The 25919-nt window shown below is 35.1% G+C and overlaps 5 protein-coding genes across 6 annotated transcripts; 2 read left to right on the forward strand and 3 right to left on the reverse strand.

Moving 5' to 3' along the window:
• Positions 1 to 72: 72 nt before the first annotated feature.
• On the reverse strand, positions 73 to 4396 carry LOC129313202 (anthocyanidin 3-O-galactosyltransferase 3GT6-like). Its single transcript, XM_054956168.1, has 2 exons — positions 4381 to 4396; positions 73 to 689 (listed from the first exon to the last, which is right to left on the reverse strand). The coding sequence occupies exons 1-2, from the start codon at positions 4394 to 4396 to the stop codon at positions 73 to 75; spliced, it is 633 nt and encodes a 210-aa protein (XP_054812143.1).
• Positions 4397 to 8253: 3857 nt separating this feature from the next.
• Positions 8254 to 10682, forward strand: LOC129314306 (zinc finger protein BALDIBIS-like). Its single transcript, XM_054957711.1, has 3 exons — positions 8254 to 8532; positions 8731 to 9127; positions 9267 to 10682. Exons 1-3 carry the CDS (start codon positions 8436 to 8438, stop codon positions 10105 to 10107), a joined length of 1335 nt encoding a protein of 444 aa, XP_054813686.1. The 5' UTR covers positions 8254 to 8435; the 3' UTR covers positions 10108 to 10682.
• A 5724-nt stretch (positions 10683 to 16406) lies between these two features.
• On the reverse strand, positions 16407 to 17703 carry LOC129313673 (fasciclin-like arabinogalactan protein 11). Its single transcript, XM_054956970.1, has one exon. The coding sequence runs from the start codon at positions 17628 to 17630 to the stop codon at positions 16656 to 16658; it is 975 nt and encodes a 324-aa protein (XP_054812945.1). The 5' UTR covers positions 17631 to 17703; the 3' UTR covers positions 16407 to 16655.
• A 1871-nt stretch (positions 17704 to 19574) lies between these two features.
• LOC129313810 (fasciclin-like arabinogalactan protein 11) lies at positions 19575 to 20787 on the forward strand. The gene has a single exon (XM_054957218.1). The coding sequence runs from the start codon at positions 19575 to 19577 to the stop codon at positions 20493 to 20495; it is 921 nt and encodes a 306-aa protein (XP_054813193.1). The 3' UTR covers positions 20496 to 20787.
• A 1256-nt stretch (positions 20788 to 22043) lies between these two features.
• LOC129313608 (mitochondrial import inner membrane translocase subunit PAM16 like 2-like) lies at positions 22044 to 25253 on the reverse strand. Of its 2 annotated transcripts, none has more exons than XM_054956864.1 (5): positions 25062 to 25253; positions 24096 to 24193; positions 23487 to 23574; positions 22649 to 22782; positions 22044 to 22571 (listed from the first exon to the last, which is right to left on the reverse strand). In XM_054956864.1, the coding sequence occupies exons 2-5, from the start codon at positions 24096 to 24098 to the stop codon at positions 22446 to 22448; spliced, it is 351 nt and encodes a 116-aa protein (XP_054812839.1). In that variant the 5' UTR covers positions 24099 to 24193; positions 25062 to 25253; the 3' UTR covers positions 22044 to 22445. The 2 variants fall into 2 exon arrangements, with proteins under 2 accessions (XP_054812839.1, XP_054812840.1); XM_054956865.1 differs by having other exon boundaries at positions 24096 to 24222.
• Positions 25254 to 25919: the final 666 nt, after the last annotated feature.

Consider the following 25919-nt stretch of genomic DNA (forward strand, 5'->3'; position numbering starts at 1 on the left):
GCTTTCTTCTCTCGTGACCTTGCAAGCCAATACTGAAGAACCAGATTGCAGCTTTACTTATAATGATTCAGATTATTTTCCAAAATTGAAGACAAAAATAATGAAAGTGTGTATAATGGTTTCTGGTAAATCCTGGATTCGCATCTTTGAAAAGCTAGGATTGATGAAAGCCAAGCTTCCATCTTCATCACCACTGCCAACGCGATGCTTTTCACAGATCAATTGTGTGTAGAAGTGAGCAGAGAGAGAACAAGTATGCGAATTCCAGAGAGCAATCCAAGGCACACCATACTCTTGAGCAAGAACAAGAGACAAAGTCACAAAAGCATCAGAAATCACACACATCACTCTCAAATTCCTCTCTGAAACCACCATACTTAAGCCCTGTTTTAGGTTCTGAGGACCAACTTTGAGAAAGAAGTTCAGCCTTTGGATGGGTGGTAGTTGGTGAGGTTGAGACCGTCGGGGATTCTGTCGGAGACAGTGTAAAACTTCAGGGAGGGTGTTGTTGAGTTTAAAAGATAAGAAGGAATGCTTGCTCTGTAGGGTGGTGAAAATGGAGAAGCTCACGTGAGGAGCAGCGATGACAAGGTTAAGAAGAGGAGCAGCGTGAGTGCCGTAAGGGAAGGCAAAGACTGCCACGTGTCTGCTCCGATCAGGTGAGGCTCCACCAATGGTGGTGGCTGTGGCTGAGAGTAGAATAGAGCGATGAAAACAACTACAATAAAAAGGTGGTTTTCGTTGAAATGATATTGGCACTATACTAAATTTGTTCCTATTTATAAGATTTTGTTTTTGTAATATTTATACTTCATGTCTTCAACTTTTTATTGTAAATTTTTTCTTTTACTTTCTTGTGAACATGATAAAAAAAATACCTTATTAGAACGTGTAACTTATGAGGTTAGACTTAATGAGAAAAATTAATTCCCTATAATATAATAAATTAAATTTTAAATTCTCTTAAAAAGAGAGATACTCATATTTAATGATAAAAAATGCTTGGAACATAATTGTTTTCATTAGACATGTAAGCAATAAATAAATAAATATATAATATAAATAAAGATGAAAACTTATTAGAATTTTAGAGAGTTAACTAATTTTAAAATCTTAATTAATTGTGAAGAAATTTGTTGAGAGTCATTTATAAATAATATTGAAATGAAAATGCATATATTTATTAATAGATCATAGGTGCCTGTTTACCTTTTTTTTATTAAAATGCATATATTTATTAAAAAAATTATGCTTATTTTTGCCAAAAATATCTTAACTGACTTTTGAATTAAACCATCCAAATAAATTTTAATTTATCTGACTGACTTCTGAAAGAAATGGTATCCAAACATAAATCACATTACATCAATTGATTTTTCTTCTAACCTCAATTTGTTAACCTCAGTTGAATCCTAACCTTAGTTGTAAATTTTTTAATTCAAACACACTCTTAACGTGTTGAGAAATACAAATCATCTATGGTTAGTCAGTTGTGACTTTTTGAATATATTTTAAGGATATTTTTAATTCTTAACTCAAACAATAATAGATAAGGGTAAAAAAATTATAAAAAATGATCAAGAAAATTATAAGAAAATTTTCTTGATCCTTTTCTTTAATTTTTTAAATTTTTTTCTGTCATTTTCTAATCAGCTAATAATTAAAATTAACTTTTATTTAGCAGATGTCAAATTGCACTTAAATATTATAAAACGAATGAGTTTAGGATCTTAAATGCTTTTAGATATATAATTTAGGAATCAATTTATTCATTTACCTCCCAAATTATTGAAGTTTGATAAATTTACTTTAACCTCCAATTCTGGAATTGAAATTTGGCCATGTGAAATTTGAAATCTAATTAGAGCCAGTAAAATGTGTCAACCTGTGAGTTGCAGGTTGCCTCACTGTAAGTTGCAAGTTGGAAGACCTGCTTCTTGGTAGGCCAGTATTTCCTAGCCCAAGCCAAAGTACTCACCAACAATATACTTTTTTGAAAGAAATATATTTTCCTATTTTTTAAGAAATGTAAATCCACTACTTTTTATGTCTTTTATTTTTGGGAATGAAATCAAATTTTTTTCTTTAAAATTAATTATTTAAATAAAAATAAAAATCCTTCTAAATCATTAAAACACATTTCAAATTTCAAATACATTTATTAATGATAATCACAAAGCATTTGTCTAGTTGAATAGTTTAGATAAGTGCACATCAAAGTGTCTCACAATGCACATGGTTTCATATGATGGGTTATTGTTGAAAATTATCTGCCATGTTATAACATGCATTCCATAAAAGGATGTGTGATAAGTGCATATTTTTAAATTTTGGATTATAATCAATCAAAATTATTAATATTTTATTAATTTTTATATATTTTTCTCCAATCACTCAATTATAAAACAAGAAGAGAGTTTGATCCATAATCTACTTATATTTTATTTCTTTTAGATTGTGCAGGAAAAATTTAGAAAATAAATTAAAGGACTGAAGAAAATATGAAGATGAATCTCTTATTATATATATATATATATATATATGTATATTTGTAAAGAAGAGAATATATATCTTAGAAGAGAACAATATTAGATTTCAAATCAAATAAAATCAAGAGAAAAATAACATTTTGGTATTTTAGAACAATTAAAAGATTTTATTTGCTGAATATTATAGATAAAAGCTTTTAGGATTACTCAAGGGGAGCTAATTTCATCACCTGAGAGCTAGGAGGAAGAGCACGAAATCTAGAGGAGTTATTTTGAGCTAAAAGTTTTTCCTTTTTTTTATTCTTTTTATTTTGTCTATATTGCTAAACTCTCAGTTAAGATAAGAAATAGTCTAATTGAGATAAATTTTGATCTTTTATTTAGTTATTTTATTTTTTCCTGTTGAACTTAATGTCTTGTCTATAATATTTTAATGTTTCTATTTATATTTATCCTTCTTCTCTTGATTACTTATTATATAGATCGTTATATAGATTGTTTGTGAGTGGTTTAATAAACTGAAAAATGAAAAACTTATATAGACTTGAAGAGATAAACACAAATAACTAAATTAGGAATAATTTAAAAATTTATGCTATCTTAAATCATAACTTCATAGTTTTAGAAAGTAGAGTTTAGTAAGTGTTAAATTTAACTTTGATTAAATATATCCTAATCTATTAAAAAGTAATTAGGACACCTTATAAATGATTGTCACCATAAAAGAAGTGATGATAATCAAATGAATTAGAATAATTCATCTTGATATGTGAATCCTAATCCCTAACACTCATTTGATTCATTAGTTCATCTTTTTCATTGCTTTTACTATTTTTTCTTATTTTCATTATTTAAATTAGTTACTTCCTCCATTAAAAAATGTAAGGTATTTTTAATCGAATCTTACCTCCAATAAAGTAGTTACCTAACTTTTAACTAACCCTATCTTTCTGTATTTATTTCTATTAAACACCCTACAATAAATATAAAATCATTATCAATAGAGGCACTTTTGAAAAAAAAGGCAATGATTATATTTCGAAAGACTAAAAATATCTTATATTTTTTAACATCTAATTTCTTCAAAAATGTCTTATATTTTTTTAACAGAGGGAGTATTTTTTTTAAAATTATTTTTTGCTTTCCCTGAAATAACAAAGTTAATTGGTTTTCTTTAAATTCGACTCTTGAAATATTTTAGGATTTATCACTATATCGATCTTGTGAGCTTGCGAGGCAGATCAATTTGATCCACTCAAGGAGTCCAGATTTGATGAATTTTAGTTTTAAAAAACTTTATCACTGTCGCACATTTTTTACTTGTTTGTATTTAAAGTCGTACGTACAGCTTAATCAATTATTGTTTTCCTTAAGCTGCATTAGGAAAGATTTTGAGAATAAAGCTTATAAAATTTTAATTTTCATGCGCTTATACGAGATCAAGACCGAGAGAACGAGTAAGCAAGTAAATAAATTTAAAACAAAAAGTAAATTAAAATAAAATAAGTGGCTAACCTGCCAACTAATGGGTTAGCCCGCCATTGATTCGGATTATACGGTACGAGCTAAAATAGGCATACATCTAAACAAGCCTTGTTTTGAGGAGTTGAGCCCAGCTCTTAGCTTAATGCCATCATTTTTACACTACTGACTATAAATACAAACATTGTTGACTTTTTGGCTGAGGTGTGGTCTTTCTCAAAATGAAATTTGATCCTTCTTATAATTTAATGCATTATTCATTAGAGCATGAACATCGATCACTCGCACTATATCTGGTGTCCTTTTTTGTGGCGGTGATCAATTAATTCACATAGCATCAAATTAAATGCCCAAAAAATATTTTATATATATATATATATATATATTAGATGTAAAGTTGAAAATTTACCTATATCTGTACGCATAACGTTGAAATTTTCATCCGCGTTTCTCAGAAATTTCGGGCTTCGTATTCATTCTGGGCGGGGTCATGATATGCTTAAGCACTAATCGTACTTTTCTCCTTTTCAAGTAATTTAATTTTTTGTAGATCGATCAATAACGATTATTATATGCGTAATGGCATCTTTCTGGGTAGAAAGCTTATGTTAATTTGTCTTTAATTAGATGATATACTATTATAACACACGTACTGATCTGTGTAGAGCGTGCATGCGGTTGCTCTGTCTCCGTCACTAACTTGAAATTCCGTATTAACGAATCAATGATTTCTCTTGAGAGGCAAACAGGTAAGTGAATTGTATTAACAATTTTATTTTTAAAATATTGTTACTTGGTGCCCAAGACGAACAGGGAAGTGAGTTAATCAACACATCTTGTAGACGATATATCTACATGACTGTCGAATTGAAGGAGAGGGTCAGAGAGAGAAGAAAATAAACTAAAGATGCAAGTTTCATGCGATGTCCTTTGAGTGGAAGATATAAACACTTCACTCATCAAAAGTTATATATATATATATATATATATTGAAACCAGAGTCAGATTGTTATACTGGCTTGTGACTGCTAGTTCATGTAGGTGCTAAGCTACTGACGAATATTACTGGCGATGATGCCTCTTTTTATTCAAGTTGACACGAACATCTTTTATCATTTATGGAAGCTTTCACAACATTTAAATAATGGAAAAATTTCAGGGATCTTTCATATTAATTAACTAACTGAATGTTAGGTGCACATAATTCTCACAGCCGCCATGACATGCATGCATGTGTATTTTATCAGAATACGTTCTGATCTTATGCTATTTTTCATTAAAAAAATGGGATCGAATGGGCGTTTAAATTAGATGAATTAACAGTAAAGTTTATTTCCTTGTTAGACAATCATTGGATCGATCGATCACGTGGTCGACAAGACTTATACAACATCAAATAGGTGTAGCAATGCAACTAGCAACTAGCAACTAGCTGTAATGTGTTTGTGTGTGTGTGTGACAGCAAGATTTCCCCCCCAATCAAACTCTTCAAGGTCGCTGGTGTTATTTGGAAGAGTGAATTGCCATCTTTTAGTCGTAAATAAAATAATCAAAATCACATCACCAAATGTCTCAGTGTTTTAGAAGCTATGCGCACTCACAATCACAAGTCATTAATGTTAAGAATAGGGAGCAGCTGCCTAAAAATAAGGAGAGAATAAACGAACAAGAATGATAAAAGTATACCACATCTTAACTCAAAATCTTAAAAGTCAAAGTTTATAAATACTTATCCTTGATCATATATTAATTATTAAACCTAATTTTATTTAACATTAAACTTTCACGTATCAACTTAAATTCACTTATACAGCCTAACAATTGCCAACTTACTTTCCCCATATATTAAATCACAGAAACAGTCTTCAATATCGGTGGGTTAGGATGAAAGTTTGTACAGGACTACTAATATAATTTAGCTTTGCTTGCAAGAAAATAATTAATTGAGGGGGAGTTATTTTGCCTGATGAACAGGAATATATATATATATATATATATCAACGGAAGAATCCCAAAAGATCATATCTTTATCAACATTATTTTGACGTGGAAAATTGCAATCGACAATGAAAAGTAATTGTGGGGGCTTTTGTATAATAAAAGAGAAACATGCGAAGGAAAAATATGAGGCATATGTACAGTAGCCATCATATTGGACGAGAAAAGCTCTGAAATGTTTTAATTGACTTAATGGATAAGAGCGTCCAGCGAAAAGTAATTGAAAAGTGCAATTTGAAAATTCGATACTAAAGAAATTACAACGTACTTGCATCCCTATGATTAATTTGATTCAATCTTTTTAATTAACATTTGTTCAATCGTCGATCGGCCCACCAAATATCCCAAGAGACTTCAATTCAATATGAAGATTGTTTTTAATAACACTCTAGCTAATCCTAGTAAAAAAGATTAACAAGAAAGCAAATTAAGCTGTCAAAATAAGGTAAATGTGTATGTTATTTTCTTTCAAATCAGACTTACGTGTGGATGAATTTTAAAAGGCTGGTTTATTGGTAGTTTATTCATTAGGTGGTGGCAACTAAAACTATGATATAAAAGCAAAACATGCGTAATTGGGCCTCTGCTGCTTCCTCCAAATACAGGGAGGGAATTCTTCATTGATCACTTGTTCATCTTCAAAGTTCAATTAACAATATAAGCCAGCCACTAAATTATAATTAATTAATAAATTCTATATTTCTTTTCTCGTCCTTTTTTATTCTGATTGCGATATTGTATAAGGTAACCAATATATTATTTACTGACTTTGATAAGAGTAATAATCAATTATAAAGGACTATAGATTTAGTAAGTTAGGATCATATGTCAATGTATTAAATCAATATATTAAAAGACACCCTCAATTTAAAAATATAAAATATTTTTTAAAAGGTTAAATATTAAAAAATGTAAAGCATTTGAAAGTGTTCATAATAAACAATTCAATTTATATTTATGAGTACTTTAAAGTAAAATACCTTATTTAAATATGGTAAATATGAAAAAAAATATGATATTAATTTAAAAATAATTAACTAAGTAATATTTAATTAGAAATACCCTGTATTTTTGTAAAGAAGGAGTATATGGTCAAATGTAAATCTATGGTCAAATGTGAGAGGATAGTTGAGGCCAGGAGGGCGTGAAGAGTGACCCATTTTTATAATTCTTTAAAAAAAGTATAGGTTAATGGAAAAGGTAAAACGCAATTAGCTGGTCTATCTCAAAAATTTGGATTAAGAAGTGTAGCCATAAAAGGAAAAAGAAAAATAACCTCGCCGGAACAAAGGCGACGATCATAGCCTTCCATTGATGATATATTCACGCATAAAAAATATTTATTAATTTTTCTTTCTTCTAGTTGCAGTATATATATATATATATTTATATTCAGTGTATTTGTTTGCCAATTAATGATAACAAAAGAGGAAAGCACATAATCTTTCGCTGTCAACACCGTTCTTTTTGGGGCTCCCACCACTCCCAACCAGTGAGACCTCACGGACGGCGCCACCCCCCACCCCCCATATCACAAATCCTCTAATTCATCTCTCCATTATCCAACCTAATCGTACATGCTTCTCCTTCTTCCATCTTTTTTAAGAAAAAAAAATTAAAACTAATCATATCTGTTCCAAGTAAATTTCCATTCATAGATACATACGATATTCAGAAAAAAAATGAGTGAAAACTTTAAAACTATTTTGATATATCTCAACCGTTGATAGCAGGAGTACGAGAAATGGTTACTTTTTTTGTTGTTGTTGGAAAGTTCCATCACAACATAATACATGCACAATGATTACATAAATACTGACCTAAAACTAAAATACAACTCAATTAAAGGGGGCCTAATTAATTAAGTATTTCTATATTGAACAGGAGGCATCAACATTAGTTAATAGGAGTAGTTTGATATTATCACGTCTACTATATACATATGCATTATTTCAAACTCCATGGTGCACCAAGTCGTATCAGGGAAAGAGGTGGAGAGAGAAAACGGAAGGCGAGTCAATGGAAACCCACTTGGAGTGTTAACCAGGGAAGTCGTACGGGATGAGAGGAATTTTTAATTATCATTTTGATATATCATAAACGTCATTATCAATAAATTTTGTAATATTTAATTGGGGGTGAGATTTGTGTGCAACTATTTGGGGGGGGGGGAGTCTCACATCACAAGTCAAGCGTTCCTTTTCTCGATTGGAGTTTTCTTCCTCCTTCCTTCCTCCTTCCCCCACAACCCAAACTCAAATATGTGGACCCCCTCTGTACGTTATATCTTATATCAAACCCACACCACCATGTACTGCTACTTCTGCAGCTCGAGCTAGCAAAATCAATTTAATTATATTTTGCTTTTTTCCTTGCCCCAGCAGTAGAAGTAGAGCATTTCTTGTTTATAATAACATTCTCAATGGGGCTTTCTCCTTAGTATTCATTGCCCTACCGAATCTGAACATGTCTGAACAAGGCCTTACTCTTCCTTCCACCCTTAAAACCTTCCTACCCCATTCAAATCCTCTCAAGAAGAAGAGAAATCTCCCCGGAACACCAGGCAAGTATCTCTCTCTTTCAACTCCTTTCATGTTCTTCTCCCCCTCTAACTCTGAATTCAGAACTTCAATCAACTTCCACCGATTATATTGCCGCTAGCTATCAAATTTTTCAGTAAACGCACTGTATGTATACCTCGAATTGTTAGGGAAAATTCGTTTTCTGATTCAATATAGTTTCCACCGTGATGGGTATTCAGATCCGGATGCACAGGTGATAGCGCTGTCGCCCAAGTCCTTGATGGCCACGAACCGTTTTGTGTGCGAAATCTGCAAGAAGGGGTTCCAGAGAGACCAGAATCTGCAGCTGCACCGCCGAGGACACAACCTTCCCTGGAAGCTCCGGCAGAGAAGCGAGAAAGAACCGGGGAAAAAAGTGTACGTGTGCCCTGAAAAGACGTGCGTCCACCACGATCCTTCCAGAGCCCTGGGAGACCTCACGGGCATAAAGAAGCACTACAGCAGAAAACACGGCGAGAAGAAGTGGAACTGCGACAAGTGTTCCAAGAAATACGCCGTTCACTCCGACTGGAAGGCACATGTCAAGATTTGTGGGACTAGAGAGTACCGATGTCACTGCGGCACTCTTTTCTCCAGGTGATTTAAACATTCTGAGTCATTTGGTCAATTTCTTTTTCTTGCTTTTAAACTTAACCCAAGCATTCGTTAGCTCTCTTATGATTGTGTCGTCTCGTCCAAAATTGAGATCGAATTTGATGCGAGAGTATTAACTCAGGAAAGACAGCTTCTTGACGCATAGAGCTTTCTGTGATGTCTTGGTGGAAGAAAGTGCACGAACAAGCTTTGTTCCTCAAGCACCTGCTAGAATCCCTCAGATTTTTACTGGGTATTATCCAGGGTATGGAGTTTCGACAGAAACATTGGGGAGTTTGATCCACCAGGTCAATTCCAGCGTGCCTGATTTGATGCAAACCATGAACATGTTTGCGACTTCGTCGCCGTCCTCGTGGGTGAAACCATACCCGCCAGAAGCATCATTCGAAAGAATTGCCAGTCTGGCCATTTCTGGGGCGCCTCGCCTGCTGAAGGAGGAGGAAGAAGAAGAAGAGAACAAAGGAGGCTTGTCGTATAGTGTGAGCTCCTTGTATTGTAGCAATTATCAAAGCCCATCGTCGCAAGCAGGCTTGGCTCAGCCTCATTACATGTCACCACCCACTTCACTGTTACAAAAAGTAAACCAGATGGGATCTACAGGCAGCAACCATATCAACATTTTTGGGTTCACGGGTGGCTCCTTGCCTCTCTCCTACAGCACGTCGTCGTTTAGAACTGTCGATCAGGTGGGACTGTATTTCAAGAACACAGCAAATCCAACTGATCAAAACTTGAACGACTTGGTGGATTCACAAGCGGTGGTAAGCACCAGTGTTGGAGTTGGAGGTGATGATGGTCGTGGAATGGTATTGAATGATTCGAAGACGAGCCACTTTATGAGAAGCGGAGAGAATGTGAATGAAATGGAATTGGGTGGTTTAACTAGAGATTTTCTAGGCGTTGGTGAAAAGGAGTTAGCCGAGTTTAATGCAATGGGCTCGGCCGCTCAGCCATGGAGCTGAGCCAGCGCAGTGGACGCATCTCTGGGTTCTGAATTCCAACTCAGCAATTAACTAGCATGGGAAATATTCAGATAGGCATAATGACGGGTTATAAACAGTATTGTTTTGTGTTATAAATGGTGAGTCACGTACGTAGAAGTTAAATATATCTAGCTTAGTATTTTACAGGCTAAGTTGAATTTTAGAAGGTTAAAAAAGATTTCCCGTTGATAAGTAGGCGTAATTTTAGATGGCTACGTCACTTTCATTCAAAAAGAATGGTTTTTTTTCCCCCCAATATATATCACTAAAAATGTTGACATGCCTGTTCACTTGGCTAGTTGGCTTTGGCTTTGTCCTTCGAGACTAGCTAGAATCGGTAATCTTTACCTTTTCTGCAAGCTGCATTGTCTTAATGTTACTTCTACAGTGTAATTTCTTTAATGTCCCAGTACAGGGTTCGAACCCTTGACATGTGGGAGGATTATCATCCTCAACACTAATATTGACAATCCCTGCAGAGGGTTCACTCCCATCAATGTTTGGTGTGATTTCCCTTTTTTTAAAAAAAAAAAAATTTGATTGCTTGTAATTTCCTTTTGTGCATGCATGATTTATAACGATGAAGTGAGATTAAGTATTTACTCCCAACAATGTTTGGGGTGATTTTCCTTTTTAAAAAAATGTACTTTTGTCATTAAATAATGAAGCAATATGACTAATATAAATTACAATCAACCAAATTTTTAAGAGTGGATTGCATTGCATGCTCCCCAAAACCAATATATTTGCATAAAAAGCTTAGTATAGAATTTGAAACAATTTGGCTGGCCCAAAAACCTCTCTTTCAATTAAGTCTTTCAGTATAAAGATGGAATTCTCCTTTTATGAAATAAATGAATATTTTGTTGAGAATAAATGGATTCTGATTGTTATTTACGAACTTCTTGTTATAAAATTCATTTGGATAAGCAGATGTTTTATTATTAATAAATTGACTTTAAGTATTATTTATAGATGTTTTATTGTGTATTTTATGAAGGGATGATTTTGTCTTTTCTCCTAAATATAATTGCAACAGAAGCCTTTAGGCTTTTAAAATTATTTCAAATTCTATTGCGTCTTTTATTGCAATAGCACAATTCTCCCTTTTTTTTAAAAAAAAAAAAGAAAAATAACACCAAACATTGTTGAGAATAAACACTTTAATCACTTCATGGGCATATATCTATGTGTTTCCCTTTTTTTCAAAAAAAAAAAACCATAATCTTTAGTCTTTATAATTTTATTGGGCTTCGCTTTTAGTCTCTATAATTTTTTTCTAATGTTTTCAATCATTATAAGGATTAAAAATACTAAAAAATTTAAAATTATAGGAACCTAAAAAATAAATCACTCAATCTTTCTGAAACTATAAGAATTGAAACTATTGAAAAAAACACTATAGAGACTGAATTAAAAATAAAATCTAATAAAATTATAGGGATTAATGAATATGTTTTCACTTTTTTTAGATTGGGCATATGTATGTTTTTTACTTTTTTTTGTTATATGTAATTATGTGTGTTTGCTTTGTGTAACCATTACATGCTCTTTCGTTTCTTATGCCTATACCTGTGTGAGCCCAAGCACTTAGGCCTTGTTTGGTATCTGGAATAATTTTGATAGAATGGAATTGGGAGCAAGAATGAGAGTGGGCGTGGGAATAAGGATATGAAAGAGATTTAAAAACACGTTTGGTATGTCAAACAAATGGTGATATAATTTTTATTTTATAAACATAATTACAATAGTAAAACAGCAAAACAACCTGTTCAAATGGACTTGCATACACCTCTTCTCATTTCCTGCTGCAATCCTTCTTCCTCATCGGAGGAAAACTTCCAGAGACCACATCATAGTTTCAAAATTAGGAGAATGACAAATAAAAATTTTGTAAGAACATTAATATTAAATTAGGATTTTTCAACACTAACGTTTCCAAATTTCAATACTTCTTTTATCATGTTTCAATATTAAAATTTTAAGTTTGGCATTAATGTTCTTATAGAATCTTTACTTATCATTCTCCCTTAAAAATTTGGTTTGAAGAAATCACGAACAAGCAAATCTAAAAATCAAGAATCAAGAAATAACAAAAATAGCTTTGCCATCATAAGATCTGGAATCTAGGTCCTTTTTTTAATGAACTAGACAAACAAGTGTGGTTTTGCTGCCGTCGAACTCAACCCATATTTGGCAAATACTGACCGGATCCATAAAAATGGAGAGTGACGAAGAAGCTTTGATTGATAGTGAGATTGGCAATGAAGGAGTTGAGGGAAAATGGTTTCACTTCTAATTTGGAAAACATGTTTCGAAAACAAGCTTCCATTGATGATGAGAAGCTTCAGTTGACTCGAACATCAAAGAACCCAATGACGAAAAGGGAGAGTGACGGAGAAGGTTGAACAAGAGGAAAGACATGTAGTTGTCAGGAGGGACGAAGCTTGGCTTGTCAACTGCAATGGCTGGAAGGAAGAGATGTGAGAGCTTTTTTGGTGAATTAAGGGGGGAAAAATGAAATGGTGCTCTTGTCCATAAAATTCATAATCAGATATTTTTGTCTAAAAAAAATTCTTTCCCATGAAATGGATCCCATTCCCATAGTCTATTGATGGAATGGGAATTACTTCAAATGAGATAATAGACCATTCCATTGGAATGGTCGCTACCTTACACCAAACGAGGTAGTGAGCCATTTTTTTTCCATCACCGTACACCTCATTATCTCGTACCAACCTGGGTCTTAGGGTATTTATGTGCAGTCACAAAACCAAAAATATTTAGTAAAACTATGCTTCAATTGGTAAAGATTTAGTTCATAAGCTCTAAGGTTATGGTTCAAATTTTGCGACCAATGTGAAGGTTTTGCCCATGATGCAATCTATGAGTTTTTTTTTTTTTTTAGGAACTTGAAAGCATGTTATAACTTTGGTGAGTTCTAGAAATCCAAATTATGCTATGTTTGAATACATATGGATTTAGATTTGAACTAAATTCTTTATTTAGGTAATTAAAAATGTATGCATTTGGATTTAATCCAAATTCAAATCAAAGTTCCGCCTCAATCTCTTTGTAATTTGAAATATTTTCTAAACCCTTATTATTTCAAATTTCAACTCAATTTCTTTTGTAATTTGACCTAAATCTATGAAGGCTTAATCGGCCTACCAACGATAATTGGACTGGATCATCGAAGTTGATGAAAACAAGCCTCCACAATTGACAAGGATCAAACGACCAACTTTCACCAGGATGAAAGGCTGACTTCGATCGAGATTGGATTGACAGTGACAATTGAGATTGGATAGCAGCATTCTATCAAGACCGGACGGTAGACTTCCATTGAGATTACATAGACGGCGATGACCAGGACAGGACAGCCGACTTCCACTAGGATTGATTTGACAGTGACTATCGGGACTAGATGGTCAACTTCCATTGGGACCAGATCGATAGTGACAATCGAGACCAAATAGCTAACTTCCACCAGAGTCAAACTGATGACTACCACTAGGATCAGACGAATAACTTTCACAGGGACCAGACGAATGGTAATGACGTGGACAGGATGGCCTTCTTTCAATAGAAACGATAGTAGTTCGGTCCAAGTAGAAGTCAACCATTCAGTCCCGGTGGCAATAGTTGGTTCGATCTTAGTGGTCTCCATCGATCCTGTCCAGGTGAAAGTTGGTTGTCTAATCCTGGTGGTCCTTGTCGATCTGATCCTTGCAGAAGTCAACTGTTTGGTCCCAATAGTAGTTGACCATCCCATTCCAATCATCACCAATGCTACAATCCTAGTTAGCTTTGACTGTTTAATTCCGATGAAAGTTGGCCATTCGGACCGTCAACTTTGACTAGATGTCCAAGTTTCTTTTAAATTCAAGTATAGAATTTAAAATTTTACTTTAGATCCAAACAACATATTTTAATATTATAATTTAAAATTTGTTATATTATCCAAACAAAGAATTTTAAATATATAAATTTTAAATATGAAATTTTAAATCTAAATTCACAATTTAAATTCACCTATCCAAATACAACCTAAACTTAAATTTAAAAAATTATTTGGGAAGGGGCAAAATTAATGCTAGTCATTCTGAATTATTTGAATATTATTGAATATATGCATGTATGTGATGGCTTTGTGCTTGTTTGAATTTCTTTTATAATCAATTATTTTAACTGAAACCATGGTTTGGGTAAAAAATACCCAAGCACTTATATTTTTTTTTATAATCAATTATTTGTATCCAAACCATGCTTTTCCATAAGCTGAGACAAGTAGCTTATTCAATTAAATTATGGCCTCGTTTGGATTTCAATTGAATATAATTGATTATCAAAAAATTGATCAATGTAATTGGTTTTAATTGTAATTAATTACATTATAATGTGATCATGTCTAAATATTATTTTTCTAAAATTGATCTTGACAAAAATGGAGATGTTTGGATGATTTAGTTAAAATTAGTTTCAAATATACAAATTATTATAAAGGACATTGCCTTTAAAAATTAAAATACTGATAAAATTATATTATTAAATTTGTTCAACTTTATTTAACAAGTAAAATATATTATTTAGCCTATATTACTGATTAATTAAAGAAATTTAAATTATATTATATTGCAATATTGATAATTTGATGAATGTAAAAATAAATCACTATATCAAAGTTCAAATAAATTTATATGATATTTAACATATATGATTAATTATAAAAATTATATTTACTAATCATATTAAAAATAGAAGAATCTTTTTTAGTTTCAGCCATTAATATTATATAATATAATATTTTATTTAAGAGATGGGGTCTTGGTATTGTATTATAATATCAAGACCCCATATTGTTGCAGGAACCTTGAAAATGAGTCTGATGGTGGAACAACAACAGGAGATGGGAGGAGGACGACGCTAGAGAGAAATTATCAAATGGTAGGAAGAGAAGCCAAATGCATAGCATGGATTTGGAGAAAAGTTAAGAGCACACACATGGGCATTTTTGGCAAGTAAAGATTCGGGCACAAAATAAATGAGGCTAACAAAAACAATAAAAAATAAGAAGCGACTCCATGTTGCTTAGCATAGAACAACGTTTTAGGATGGAAAATTGATTATAAAAAAAATAGAGGTGTTTTGGAATTTTTTTTTTTTTTTTTTTACCAAAATCATGGTTTAGGGACACAACTGATTATAAATGCCCATCCAAGGAGGCACCATAACATTAACTCATTTATTACTTGTTAGATTTTTTGCCTTCAGCGAATTTCAGATTTCATTCGAGCTTCAATATATCTTACACTAGCTGCGCTTCGTCCTCCTCCCATCTCCAGCGAGCACATATTCTGACCAGCTTCTCCATTGTCCGACCTAACTCTATGATTTCTAGCAAGCTTCAGATCTGTTTGTTAGAAAATACCTCCAGCTACGCGTCTCTTTGTCGGCCCCTCCCATCTCCATCCTGATCTTCAATCTGCTTGGCCTTGTGCGGCAAGTTCATCCCTAGTGCTTCTCACTAATATAACATTCTTAGTGCTTGGCCTCCCATTTCTGATTTGCTTACAGGGGTTTACAAAGTGCTTCATGAGGATATTGGCGTGGGATATAAGAAATGGTATTTGAGAGAAGATTTACGATCTACAAAAGTGGGTTTATTTCTTAATTTTTTTTTTTTTTGGGGTGGGGTTAGGTATTTAGGCTCAGATGGGCATACAATGGGATGGAAAAGAAATAATAATAGTGAAGTAAATTCTTATACTATAATTTAATAACATTATATTTGTTAAATAGCTTTCAATAAATTAATAATCTTATATACAATTTTATCATATTGATTAATTTTAATTATAATTAATTAGGTTCAACTGAAATTTAAATGAGGCCTTCAACGTTTAGACCCTTTAATTTGTCATTCTTAAGATATCCGCGACAACTAGTAAGGTCCATGTTAACTAGGCCCAGAAACTACCGGTCTGCACCATCAGAACGTTAGATCCTTTCAATTTGCCGTGATTTTGCGTCTTCTTTTCTCTGTTCTGCTCATCTGCGGTGCCTAAATACTAATTAGAAAGTTCATAAAAGTTTTGTTTTGCTTTGGGATGACAATAATATCTTGGCCAGAAATTAGTTTAAACATTCAACTTCCCACTGTGCGAGACTGTGAAGTTTATATTAGCCAGAGAAAATTAAGACGACAATTTTAACGAGCAAGTGAACTTTTTTCAGAGAGAGAGAGAGAGAGAGAGACTTGGACAACAATGAACACATTAAGTTAATTACAAAACTTTATTCACAACAAATTAATCGTAATTCAAATTTTATCCAAACACCAGCACACAGACAAACGAATAGCGCCTTCGTCCCTAATTAATAATGACACTATGCTATCAAAACAAACCACACCCCACAGCCAAAAAGGAAAGAACAGACGATTACGATAAGAAAGCAAAGAAGTAAACATGAGAACAAAAAAAAAAAATGGACCTCCTCCTTCAACTTTCACTGTCTTGTCATCGTCACATGATCATGGCTCCCGCCACAAATGCAACTCCAACCGCAAGACGTACCCACATTACCTCTACCTTCAGACCCATGGAACTGTTCGCCGGAACGGCTTTACCGTTACTGTCACCGTCATCATCACCACCGCTCTGATCCCCTCCGGCTGCCTTAGTTTTATCAGTTTTAGGCGAGTCTCCCTTTGCGGCAGCTGGGCCCGGTGCCGGGGCACTAGCCTTAGGAAGCACGATGTCAAGTGGAAGAAGCACCTTGTCCACCTGATATATGGCAAGTTTGTTGTCCGTATACACGGTTCCCGTCAAGGAGGCATTGACGGCGCCGGTGGTCATGCTGACCTGGTTGCCCCCGTACATGGTGACGTTAAGTTGAAGCCTCTTGGGGTCGTCGCCGGCCTGAGTCTGAACGGGGTTGGTGAGGGTGTCGAAGTTGGAGATAGAGATGTAGGTGGAAATGGTATGGAACTGTAAAAGCTCCACCTTTTGCCTGTCATTGAGAGAGTTAAGAAATCCTGCTTTAAGTTTCGAGAAGGCGGCGTCCTCAGGGGCGAAAATGGTCAATCCGCCGGAGCCGGAGGTGGCTAGTTGAGAATTGAGCTGGTTGATCAACTGGGTGGTCTTGAGGAGGCGGATAAGGACGGTGAATCTCTTGGCCTTCCTGAGTATTTGCACAATATCAATGGAGAGAGTTTTAGGGACCACCGCCACTGCGGGCCCAGGGGCGGCGCTGGGCGTGTTCGGTACCAGGGGAACAGTGCTAAGTCCCGGGGCAGGAGCAGCAGCGGCCGGAGACGTGGCCGGGAGAGAAGTGGGAGGCGCCGGCAAGGTCGCGGGTGGTGGTGATGTCGAGACTACCGGAGGAGCTGCTGCGGGAGCTTTAACCGGAGATAACTGGGCTGAGGTGGTGGTGGAGGAATAGAAGATGGCGAGCAGCAGCAGCAGCGGGGCGGAGAAAATAGAGACGGTGGTCGACATGTTGATCTGAGTGTGTTTGGATGAATAACTCGGGAAACAATGCTGCAATGTGGGGCGTAGAGAGAGTGTGGGGGAAAATGGAGAGAAAGGGGCTGGTTTTAAGGAGGGAGGGAGGATGGGAAAGGTAGGTACAAGGTTTAATTGGAGCTGAGAGTTTGAGTTTGGAGATCATGTCTGCTCACCTGTGATGGAGAGGTGTTGCGTGATTGATATATTGTTTAGCGATGGATGATTGAGATGTTTGGGAGTGAGAATATCAGTTTGGTTACAAATAATAATGATTTGGATGCATGTATTGTGTAGAAATGAGAGGTGGGAGTTCTGTAACTGTAAAAGGTTCGGTATTTCCATCAACCAGAGGATGCCGAGTAACCAAATGATTAGTGTTTCGAGATTACAGTGTGGCCTAGCTTGTCTTGCATGTTTTGGCAAGGATTGCACAACTACATAAAAACATATGCCTCATGACACGCTATCTTACTCTTCCGGGTTGAGATTCTGGTCTTGTGGAGCCTCGAAAGTAGAAACTTGTACGAGAACGATACTGTGTGTTTCTCGTTTTTCTTCCGAGCTTTGTCCAACTTTTGTCAAAATTTCTCTTGGGCCCATCAAGGGAAAATGCACAGCATCAAGGCCTGATCTCCAAAGCCTTGTTTGTATTTCGGCCAGTCCGAAGCCTTGTTTAACGTGGCGGAGTCTGGAGGAGTGGAGGGCAATTAAATGGAATGAATAAGTAAGGAACGGCGTACAAAGACATGTATTAATTATTATTTTATTATTTGAGAATTTCCTGAAGGAAAAAATTATGAAAATCAATTACTTGATTTTTTTTGGCTCTTATATCGAGTCCTCAATTTTATTTTTTTCATAGGGTTGATATAGGCTTTGTAGGCCCGGCGTCTAAAACCTATATGATTTTTAAAGCATTGGGGTGGTATTCAGCCACGGCAAAGAGTCGTTTTTCAAGTGCATGGCTATAGTGCAGGGGCGGCTTAAAAAAGTTAATTTTATTTGTTAAAAATTTTAATTTATCTCCATGTAAAATATATTCTCTTAAAAATAATGTGATGGTAAATAGTGACATTTGTTTAAAAAATGATAAAGTTATGCACTATTTTATTTTTTCATAGTTAACAAATCAATTTGAAAGTTTATATAAAAGTAAAAATATTATATTCTTAAAAGCTTTTTATGATAGTTGATAATGATAAAATCAACTTACCACCTACAATGTATAAAAAATCTCGTTCAGTCAAATTTATATTCATAAGAATTAAAAAAAAAATACTCCCATCTTAAATTATAAAACATTTTTACAATAGATTTGACATCAAAATTTTTAATATATAAAATATTTTAAAAAAATTAAGATTTTACCAAATAGATTTATTTTAAAATTATCTTTTATCTTTTTATTTAGTTTTCGTTCCTCTTTCTTTTCTTTAAAAATTTGTATTTTTTATTTTAAAAAATATTATTAAGTGTAGTTAATAAAATTTATTAATATATAAAATTTTATTTAAAAATATCACGATTGGGCCTGATAAGCCATCAGTTAATGGAAATAAGAGCATTACAGAGATTTTCAGAGCAAAAGTAAGAAAATGAGAAAAAACAAGAAGAAGTTCTCGCTTTGAAAATCTGAAAAATCTCTGTAATGCTCTTATTTCCATTCAACCAAAAAAAAAAAAAACAAGAAAGTGAGAAGAAGGTAGAGAATGATGTGAAAAATGAAGCTGATTTGAGTATGAAGAGTGATGGAAAGCGAAAACAACACATTCACGAACCCCAAATGCTATGCTTCCAAAATGGATGCCCCACCTTCAACCCTTCCCACGTTACCCCATTTCTGCTTCCGAACCCCAATTTTAATCTCTCTCCAATCTTTTCACCAATCTGTCCTTTTCTCTTTTCCTCCATAAAATCCCCCCTCCTCTGTTTCTCATGCATCTTCATCTTCTAGTTCCCAGCACTACCATTCCTATCTTTTCCAGAATCACGATGAAGCCTTCTCGCTTGTTCTTCTCATTCGCACTCCTACTGGTTTCCCTCCGTTATTCCACCACCACCGCTGCCCAATCTCCGGCAATGGCCCCTGTAAAGGCCGCCCCTGTTGCTTCGCCGGCCGCTGCCCCTGCAGCCCTGGTCCCCACGTTACCGCAGACGCCTTCAGACAACATCCCCGACACGGCCTCCACCGACATCATCGGTATCCTCAGAAAGGCCAAGTCCTTCAGCGTCTTCATTCGCCTCCTCAAAACCACCCAGCTCATCAACCAGGTCAACTCCCAGCTCATGACCACAAAATCTGGAGGCCTGACCATTTTCGCTCCAGATGACTCCGCCTTCTCCGAACTCAAAGCTGGGTTCCTCAACTCCCTCGGCGATAGCCAGAAGCTCGAGCTTCTGCAGTTCCACATTCTTCCGAACTACGTCACCAGCAACAACTTTGACACCCTGACGAATCCGGTCCGGACCCTGGCCGGAGACAAGCCGGGGAGGGCTGACCTTAACGTGACGAGTTATGGCGGTAGCGTGAACATATCCACGGGGGTGGTGAATACCACGGTGACGGGCATTGTGTATACGGACAGGCGTCTTGCCATGTACAAGGTGGGCAAGGTCCTCCTTCCACTCGACTTCTATGCTTCTAACACTCCCGCGGCGGCTCCGGCCCTGGCTCCGGCAGCCGCGGGGGCGAAGGCGCCTAAAGCAGATAAGGATGAGCCGCCATCCTCGGAGAATTCCTCAGGCTCGTCGCAGGCTACTCCCAGTAAGGAAGACTCTGGTGATGTTAGATTAATCAGCTTCAACGGCATGTGGGTGTCCCTTGGAGTTGCTTTCGTTGCAGTATTCACAATATAAACCTGAGTAGGATCGTAATATATTTTCCGGGCTTTGATAAATGCATACATACATACATATACACGTGATTTTATATGATAAAGTGATAAAGGAGGGAATATAGGTGTGGTTATCAGAGAGGGATACCGATCCCACGCAAGCCTTTTTTTTTCCCCCTTCTTCTTCTCTTGGTGCCTCTTTGCCAGTTCACGTCTATGAATTGATTTTAATACATCGTTTGATTTTGGACAATTTGAATGTATATCCCGCATCTTGTGCGCAAGTCAATAATGGACAAGGCATTTTAATTGGACCCCTTTGTGTAGCATTGCATAATATGGAGAGACCGAAGTTCAAAATAAACCAAGCATGCACAGTTGAGAATGAATTCCAAAGATTCTTGGAGGGATAAATGATTAGGTAAATTGTGAAGCGAAATAGAAAAGGAACAGATTATTTTATGTTTGGTTTTTAATCTCATTTTTTGTTTTTTAAAATTATTTTGTGATGCAATTTTTAAAATTGTTTTTCAAAACAAAATAAAATAAAAATTCATTTGGTTATATCAATTAAAAATAATTTTAAAATTTTAAAAAAATTTGATAATGATGATTATAAACAGTTAATGGTGGTGATTAATAATACAAACTTATCAAAATAACTAGAATTTTCAATAATTAAATATAATGTACTTTGAAAACAAGAAAATAAAACAAAAATAGCTTGAAGTTGTTTCTATTTTTTATTTTTAAAAACAAAAAATGAAAACAATTGTGAAAATAATTAACAAAAAATACTTATCCGAACAAATTTTAAATTTATACCGATACAAATCTCCACCAGCACTATAAATTAATATGACGTTGGAATTTAGTGTAGTTAATAAAATCATAAAAGTAATATTATATTAGGAACGAGTGGAGTGCAAATTCATGTTCTGGTTTTCATCATCAAATAAAGGCAAGCCTCCCAACTAACTTCCAGTTCTTTGAACAAGAGCTTCGACAACACACCATCTCTCAGCAATGGTCACCATGATTCAGCCGATGCTTCCTATATTTGTTTGTTGGCCATCGTGAACATCACTTGCACACTGTGTTCAAGTGATAAACAAGGCAGGAGGAAGCGAGATTGAAAAGGCCCGTGCCAACCGAAAGTGAGGAGCATAATCTGAATGAGTGACCTTAGTATTATTCAAGTATTGATTAAAATGGCCTTGTACGACATGAATTTTATTTATTGCGTCATTTTTGTATTGATCATATTGTGTTGTCAAAGGAACACATTTTGTCCCCTTTCTCGCTCGAAGTTTCTATCCCAAAAGCATGCATCACCCTTGATGAAAAGTCAAATAGCTCCAAAGTCACAAAAGAGGAGCTTCCTATAGCCATTTTCTTTTTCTTGCAATCGAGTGTTCCAAAGCCTAATGTTTCATTCCATTTCAGGGTTTTTCAAGCCGTTTCACATACTGCGAGGTGATGCACCTCTCAAAAGGAAGGGGGAAGGGGATGCCCCAAATATATAGGATATATATATATATATATATATTAAAATGGAAGACAAGCTGAATTTGAGAAGTAATGTCGATTTACCTATTAATTTGTTTAATCAAAAGCTATTCTCAGCTAGCATTCAGTCTCATGTGTCTTGATCATAAAGTCCAAAAAGAATTCCGCCATTTATGGAACTAATTAGAAGCAACATCAATCATCTTCTTTGGATGATGGAAGAACCGATAATTGTTTTTATCGGTTAGATTGCTAACTGCACTTGGCTCATGAGCCTTCTTAATATATACTTTTTTTTGAGCCCTTAGCCATATCTAATGTCTATGCAAATGCAAGACTCTTAATGCTAAAGTTCAAGAGATCAAGCTGGCAAAAGACTATCTATAAATCAGCATCTCGACATGAGGTTGCGCGGTGTGTAAAAAGAAAGAAGGAAGGAAGGAAGGAAGGAAGACAAAGGTCCTCAAGTCGGTGTACCCTGGCCATTCTGTTGATGCACAGCCTCTAGACGTTCCTTGGCCCGATGAACTTTTGACTGAAGATAGAAACTTCCGCTCTTCGCATTGCTTTCAAACAAATTGTCATATCTCTGCGCAGAAGAATGTTTTAGAAATCGACATATAATAAATACGTAAATAACTGGAAACATGCTAAACACTTGCTAACCTTCACAATCTCTTCCCAGGGGGTTTCCTCCGAAACACCAAGAATCTGCCGAGCTTCTTGCTCTGTCATGACTTTGTTAGCTCTGCGAATGGTATTCTGTATTGTCTCTTGCGCAACACCATTTTTTGAGGCATCTGCAACAACTTGGTGTCAAGAACATGACAGAATAAACAGCCACGAAACATTGGCAGGGACTTGAGAGAACTTAATTCTTCCACGGCATGATAAGGACTCTACTATGATATATTCATCAATCATAAACGGACCGCACAAATTATTGTGTAAAAGATTAGTTCCCTAACCAAATATGAACCTAACAAAACCTGACACGAGGAGTATAATTTAAGAATTAAATATTTAGATTAGAAATAACTGGAGGTAGAAGTATAGGTTGCAATGTGCCAAAGACCAGGAGTCGCTCAAGAAATTCCATAAAAGGTCACCAAGAAGGAGGAGAAAGAATAAGTTTGAAGAACCGTAGCTTCAAAAAAAAAAAGGCATATTAGTAAGAGTTACTTCTAAAATTGCCTAGGAGATGTCAAAATTCTAGCAGACAGAAACTTTAAATTTCATAGCGTTGAAGACCATCTGATCAACTCTCCTTGATGATGTCTCCAATAGCATTCTTCGCATATATCCAAATCACCTTCATCAATTTTCTATGCTCCTCGAGAGGTGTCATAGTAACAGTCACTAAAAACAACAACTTAGAACCTACAAACTCCCATCAAACTATATTCAATCAAATATAGTGCACAAATTGCAAATCCATGCACAGAAATAATAAATCTAATGAACTTTTCTTTTTTTTCCCTGCTAGATAATATAAGAAACTCACTAGCAAGAGCTTGACGATATGCTTGAACAAATGCCCTAGCCAAAATACCACCGCCCATCACAATTAGGTTTGCAAGAATCTTTGCAGCCTGTGCAAACAACACAATCAAACTTGAGATCATATTCAGAATCTGCAATATTGCCTAGACAGGTATTTCCATAACAGGAATAGGGTTGTAAAAAAGAAATTTACAAATAGTAGATTCTATCATCTGCCATCTACTTCCAAGACCAACACCTCGTCACTCATAATTCAAAAAATGAGATTATTCATCAATTAAGCATTCACATTATTATTTCAGTTAAAAGTATAAGCAAATATACAATAAGTTGGTTAAGTGACAACGATAGAAAACACATTGGAGTTGAATGAGACTCTTTAAATCACTACGTAGCAGAACTAATTTCAAGTAAAACCACAAGAGACTAAATTATAATTATAATTTACCTTAAGGAAAAGGAAGATTTCTAAAATAAATATGTTCCAACAGGGGAGCCTACTTTTCTTTCAGCATATCAAGTCAACGTAATTTCCACTTTCTATCCTATTTTTCTATTTCCTTCAAAAATAGAGAAGAAAATTTATAACAAGTAATCCCGTTAAACTTACCATAGCAAAAGAATCAGCCAAATAACCACTCAGAAGCCAAAGCTTGAATTCTCCTCTGTGAATGGGGATTTTATGGGTGTCGGAGGATTATATTTACCCTGCAACCAAGGTCATTTGGAATCAGTGACTGATTCATGAAAAAGAAGACATGATGTCAGATTAGCACAGTAGAAAAAGGAAATGGGCAGTCAGGTTCACACTTCTAAATGCGAGAAAATATCATTAACATGCATAAGCCCTCAAGAAACTGTAAATCAATCAAACTTCACTACAGCACATATTAATGATAATCACAGAATTTGAGTTTGATTGCAACAGTCGATGACACAATAACAGGAAGTAAGGCAGGGATTCAAAGGGCAACGGATCATAAACTCACGTATCCATAGAAACAAAACAACAAAGGGCGAATGTAATGTATTTTATGTCACTAGCATAATTCAATGATGGGTTGGGATGTGAATTTGTAGGTTCAAGTTAACCTAACGACTTTTGATTAATGCAACAAAAACATAGAAGCGGAAAAGAGAAGCAACTTAGAAGCAGAGATATTGATGCAATGATCAATATACCCTTCAAACAGGTTGATGCAAAACCAATAAGGAATCCATAGGCAGAATCAAGAGCCAGAAATAAGGAGCTCAGAGATAAAATCAATATCCCTTGAATCAATCCCATTTCGGACTCCATTTTGCTGCAGAACTTAAAATAGGCAGAATATGAAAAACTAAATAATCTGAGAACATATTCCGAACCATATCAAACCACTTGAACCCTAATTTTCGAAATTCACAGATAGCAAATAATGGGTCGAATCACCTCAGACCATGATTCATCCATCTCGTATGGATTCCAAGCCATGGCCGAGACCAGAGTCTATCGAATTGCGAAAAAAGGTGAAGGGAAAGGGAAGGAGAGACCTCGGGAAGGAAACACCGCCATGGAACAAGGAGAGGGAAAACATACCTGAAGGAGAGGACGAAGACTGACAGGAACTAGCAGAACAGGGGTTGAGCTGACGAAGGCATGGAGACAGAACAGGGACCACCAGCACGGACGAGCTTCACGCACCCCGGGAGAGGGTAGTGGACGACGGTTGGAGGAGGGAAGGGCGAGAAGACGAGGGGAGGCAGTGAGGATGTGCTCATGGGCTGGGCGGTTGCCTTACTCAAATCCCACGATACTTCGGCCTGACCCGATCCACTAATAGCCCGATTGATTTTTTATTTTATGAAGTGGAGTGGAGAAAAAAGTGTTTTATTCCAAGAGTTGTGGTAAAGTGGAGAAAATTTATATGCTTAATTTTATATATTTAAAGTGTTGGTATTTAATTGAATCAAAACATGTAAAATTTTTATGAATTATTTATTCTATAATAAATTTTGTTATTAATTAAACTAATATATTAAAATTCACATATTATGATTTGATTGGCTATAAGTATATTAAGTATATAAGATTAAGTATATAAGTTTTGCCCATTTAGATTATAATTCTCACAGTTTTTTTTTCCATCAAGAAATAAGTCTTTAAAATTATGGCCAACTTTGATTAAGATTCTTAGAGAGAATAGGTCACTAATGCAATAATGTTTTATAATATGAGGACTTTGATCAAGGTCAGTTAGAATTTTCATGATTTGATTTTTCAATAACAAAATACAAAAATCTTGATTCAAATTGATGGGGACTCCAAAAAAAAAACAATTTTTTTTTCCCTGTGTTTGTTCTAATTTCCTTGTTAAGAGGTTAGCATGTTAGACACTCTCCCTTTTTCATACTAAATGTTCTAAATTTATCACTTTCACAATAAATAATGTGGTAA

This window comes from Prosopis cineraria, unplaced genomic scaffold (genome assembly GCF_029017545.1).
Source record: "Prosopis cineraria cultivar Desert tree isolate PC_DT_omini unplaced genomic scaffold, ASM2901754v1 PC6, whole genome shotgun sequence".
NCBI classification, from domain to species: Eukaryota; Viridiplantae; Streptophyta; class Magnoliopsida; order Fabales; family Fabaceae; genus Prosopis; species Prosopis cineraria.

Bases quoted from the DNA above. Each gene is read 5' to 3' on its own strand.
- LOC129314306 (XM_054957711.1), top strand. From the start codon at position 8,436: ATGTCTGAACAAGGCCTTACTCTTCCTTCCACCCTTAAAACCTTCCTA. The intron at 8,533-8,730 runs GCAAGTATCTCT...ATGGGTATTCAG, and splicing joins AAATCTCCCCGGAACACCAG to ATCCGGATGCACAGGTGATA. The intron at 9,128-9,266 runs GTGATTTAAACA...GTATTAACTCAG, and splicing joins TGCGGCACTCTTTTCTCCAG to GAAAGACAGCTTCTTGACGC.
- LOC129313673 (XM_054956970.1), bottom strand. From the start codon at position 17,630: ATGTCGACCACCGTCTCTATTTTCTCCGCCCCGCTGCTGCTGCTGCTC.
- LOC129313810 (XM_054957218.1), top strand. From the start codon at position 19,575: ATGCATCTTCATCTTCTAGTTCCCAGCACTACCATTCCTATCTTTTCC.
- LOC129313608 (XM_054956864.1), bottom strand. The intron at 22,783-23,486 runs GTGAGTTTCTTA...AAGTTGTTGCAG, and splicing joins ATATCGTCAAGCTCTTGCTA to ATGCCTCAAAAAATGGTGTT. The intron at 22,572-22,648 runs GTTAGCAAGTGT...TCTTCTGCGCAG, and splicing joins CCTGGGAAGAGATTGTGAAG to AGATATGACAATTTGTTTGA.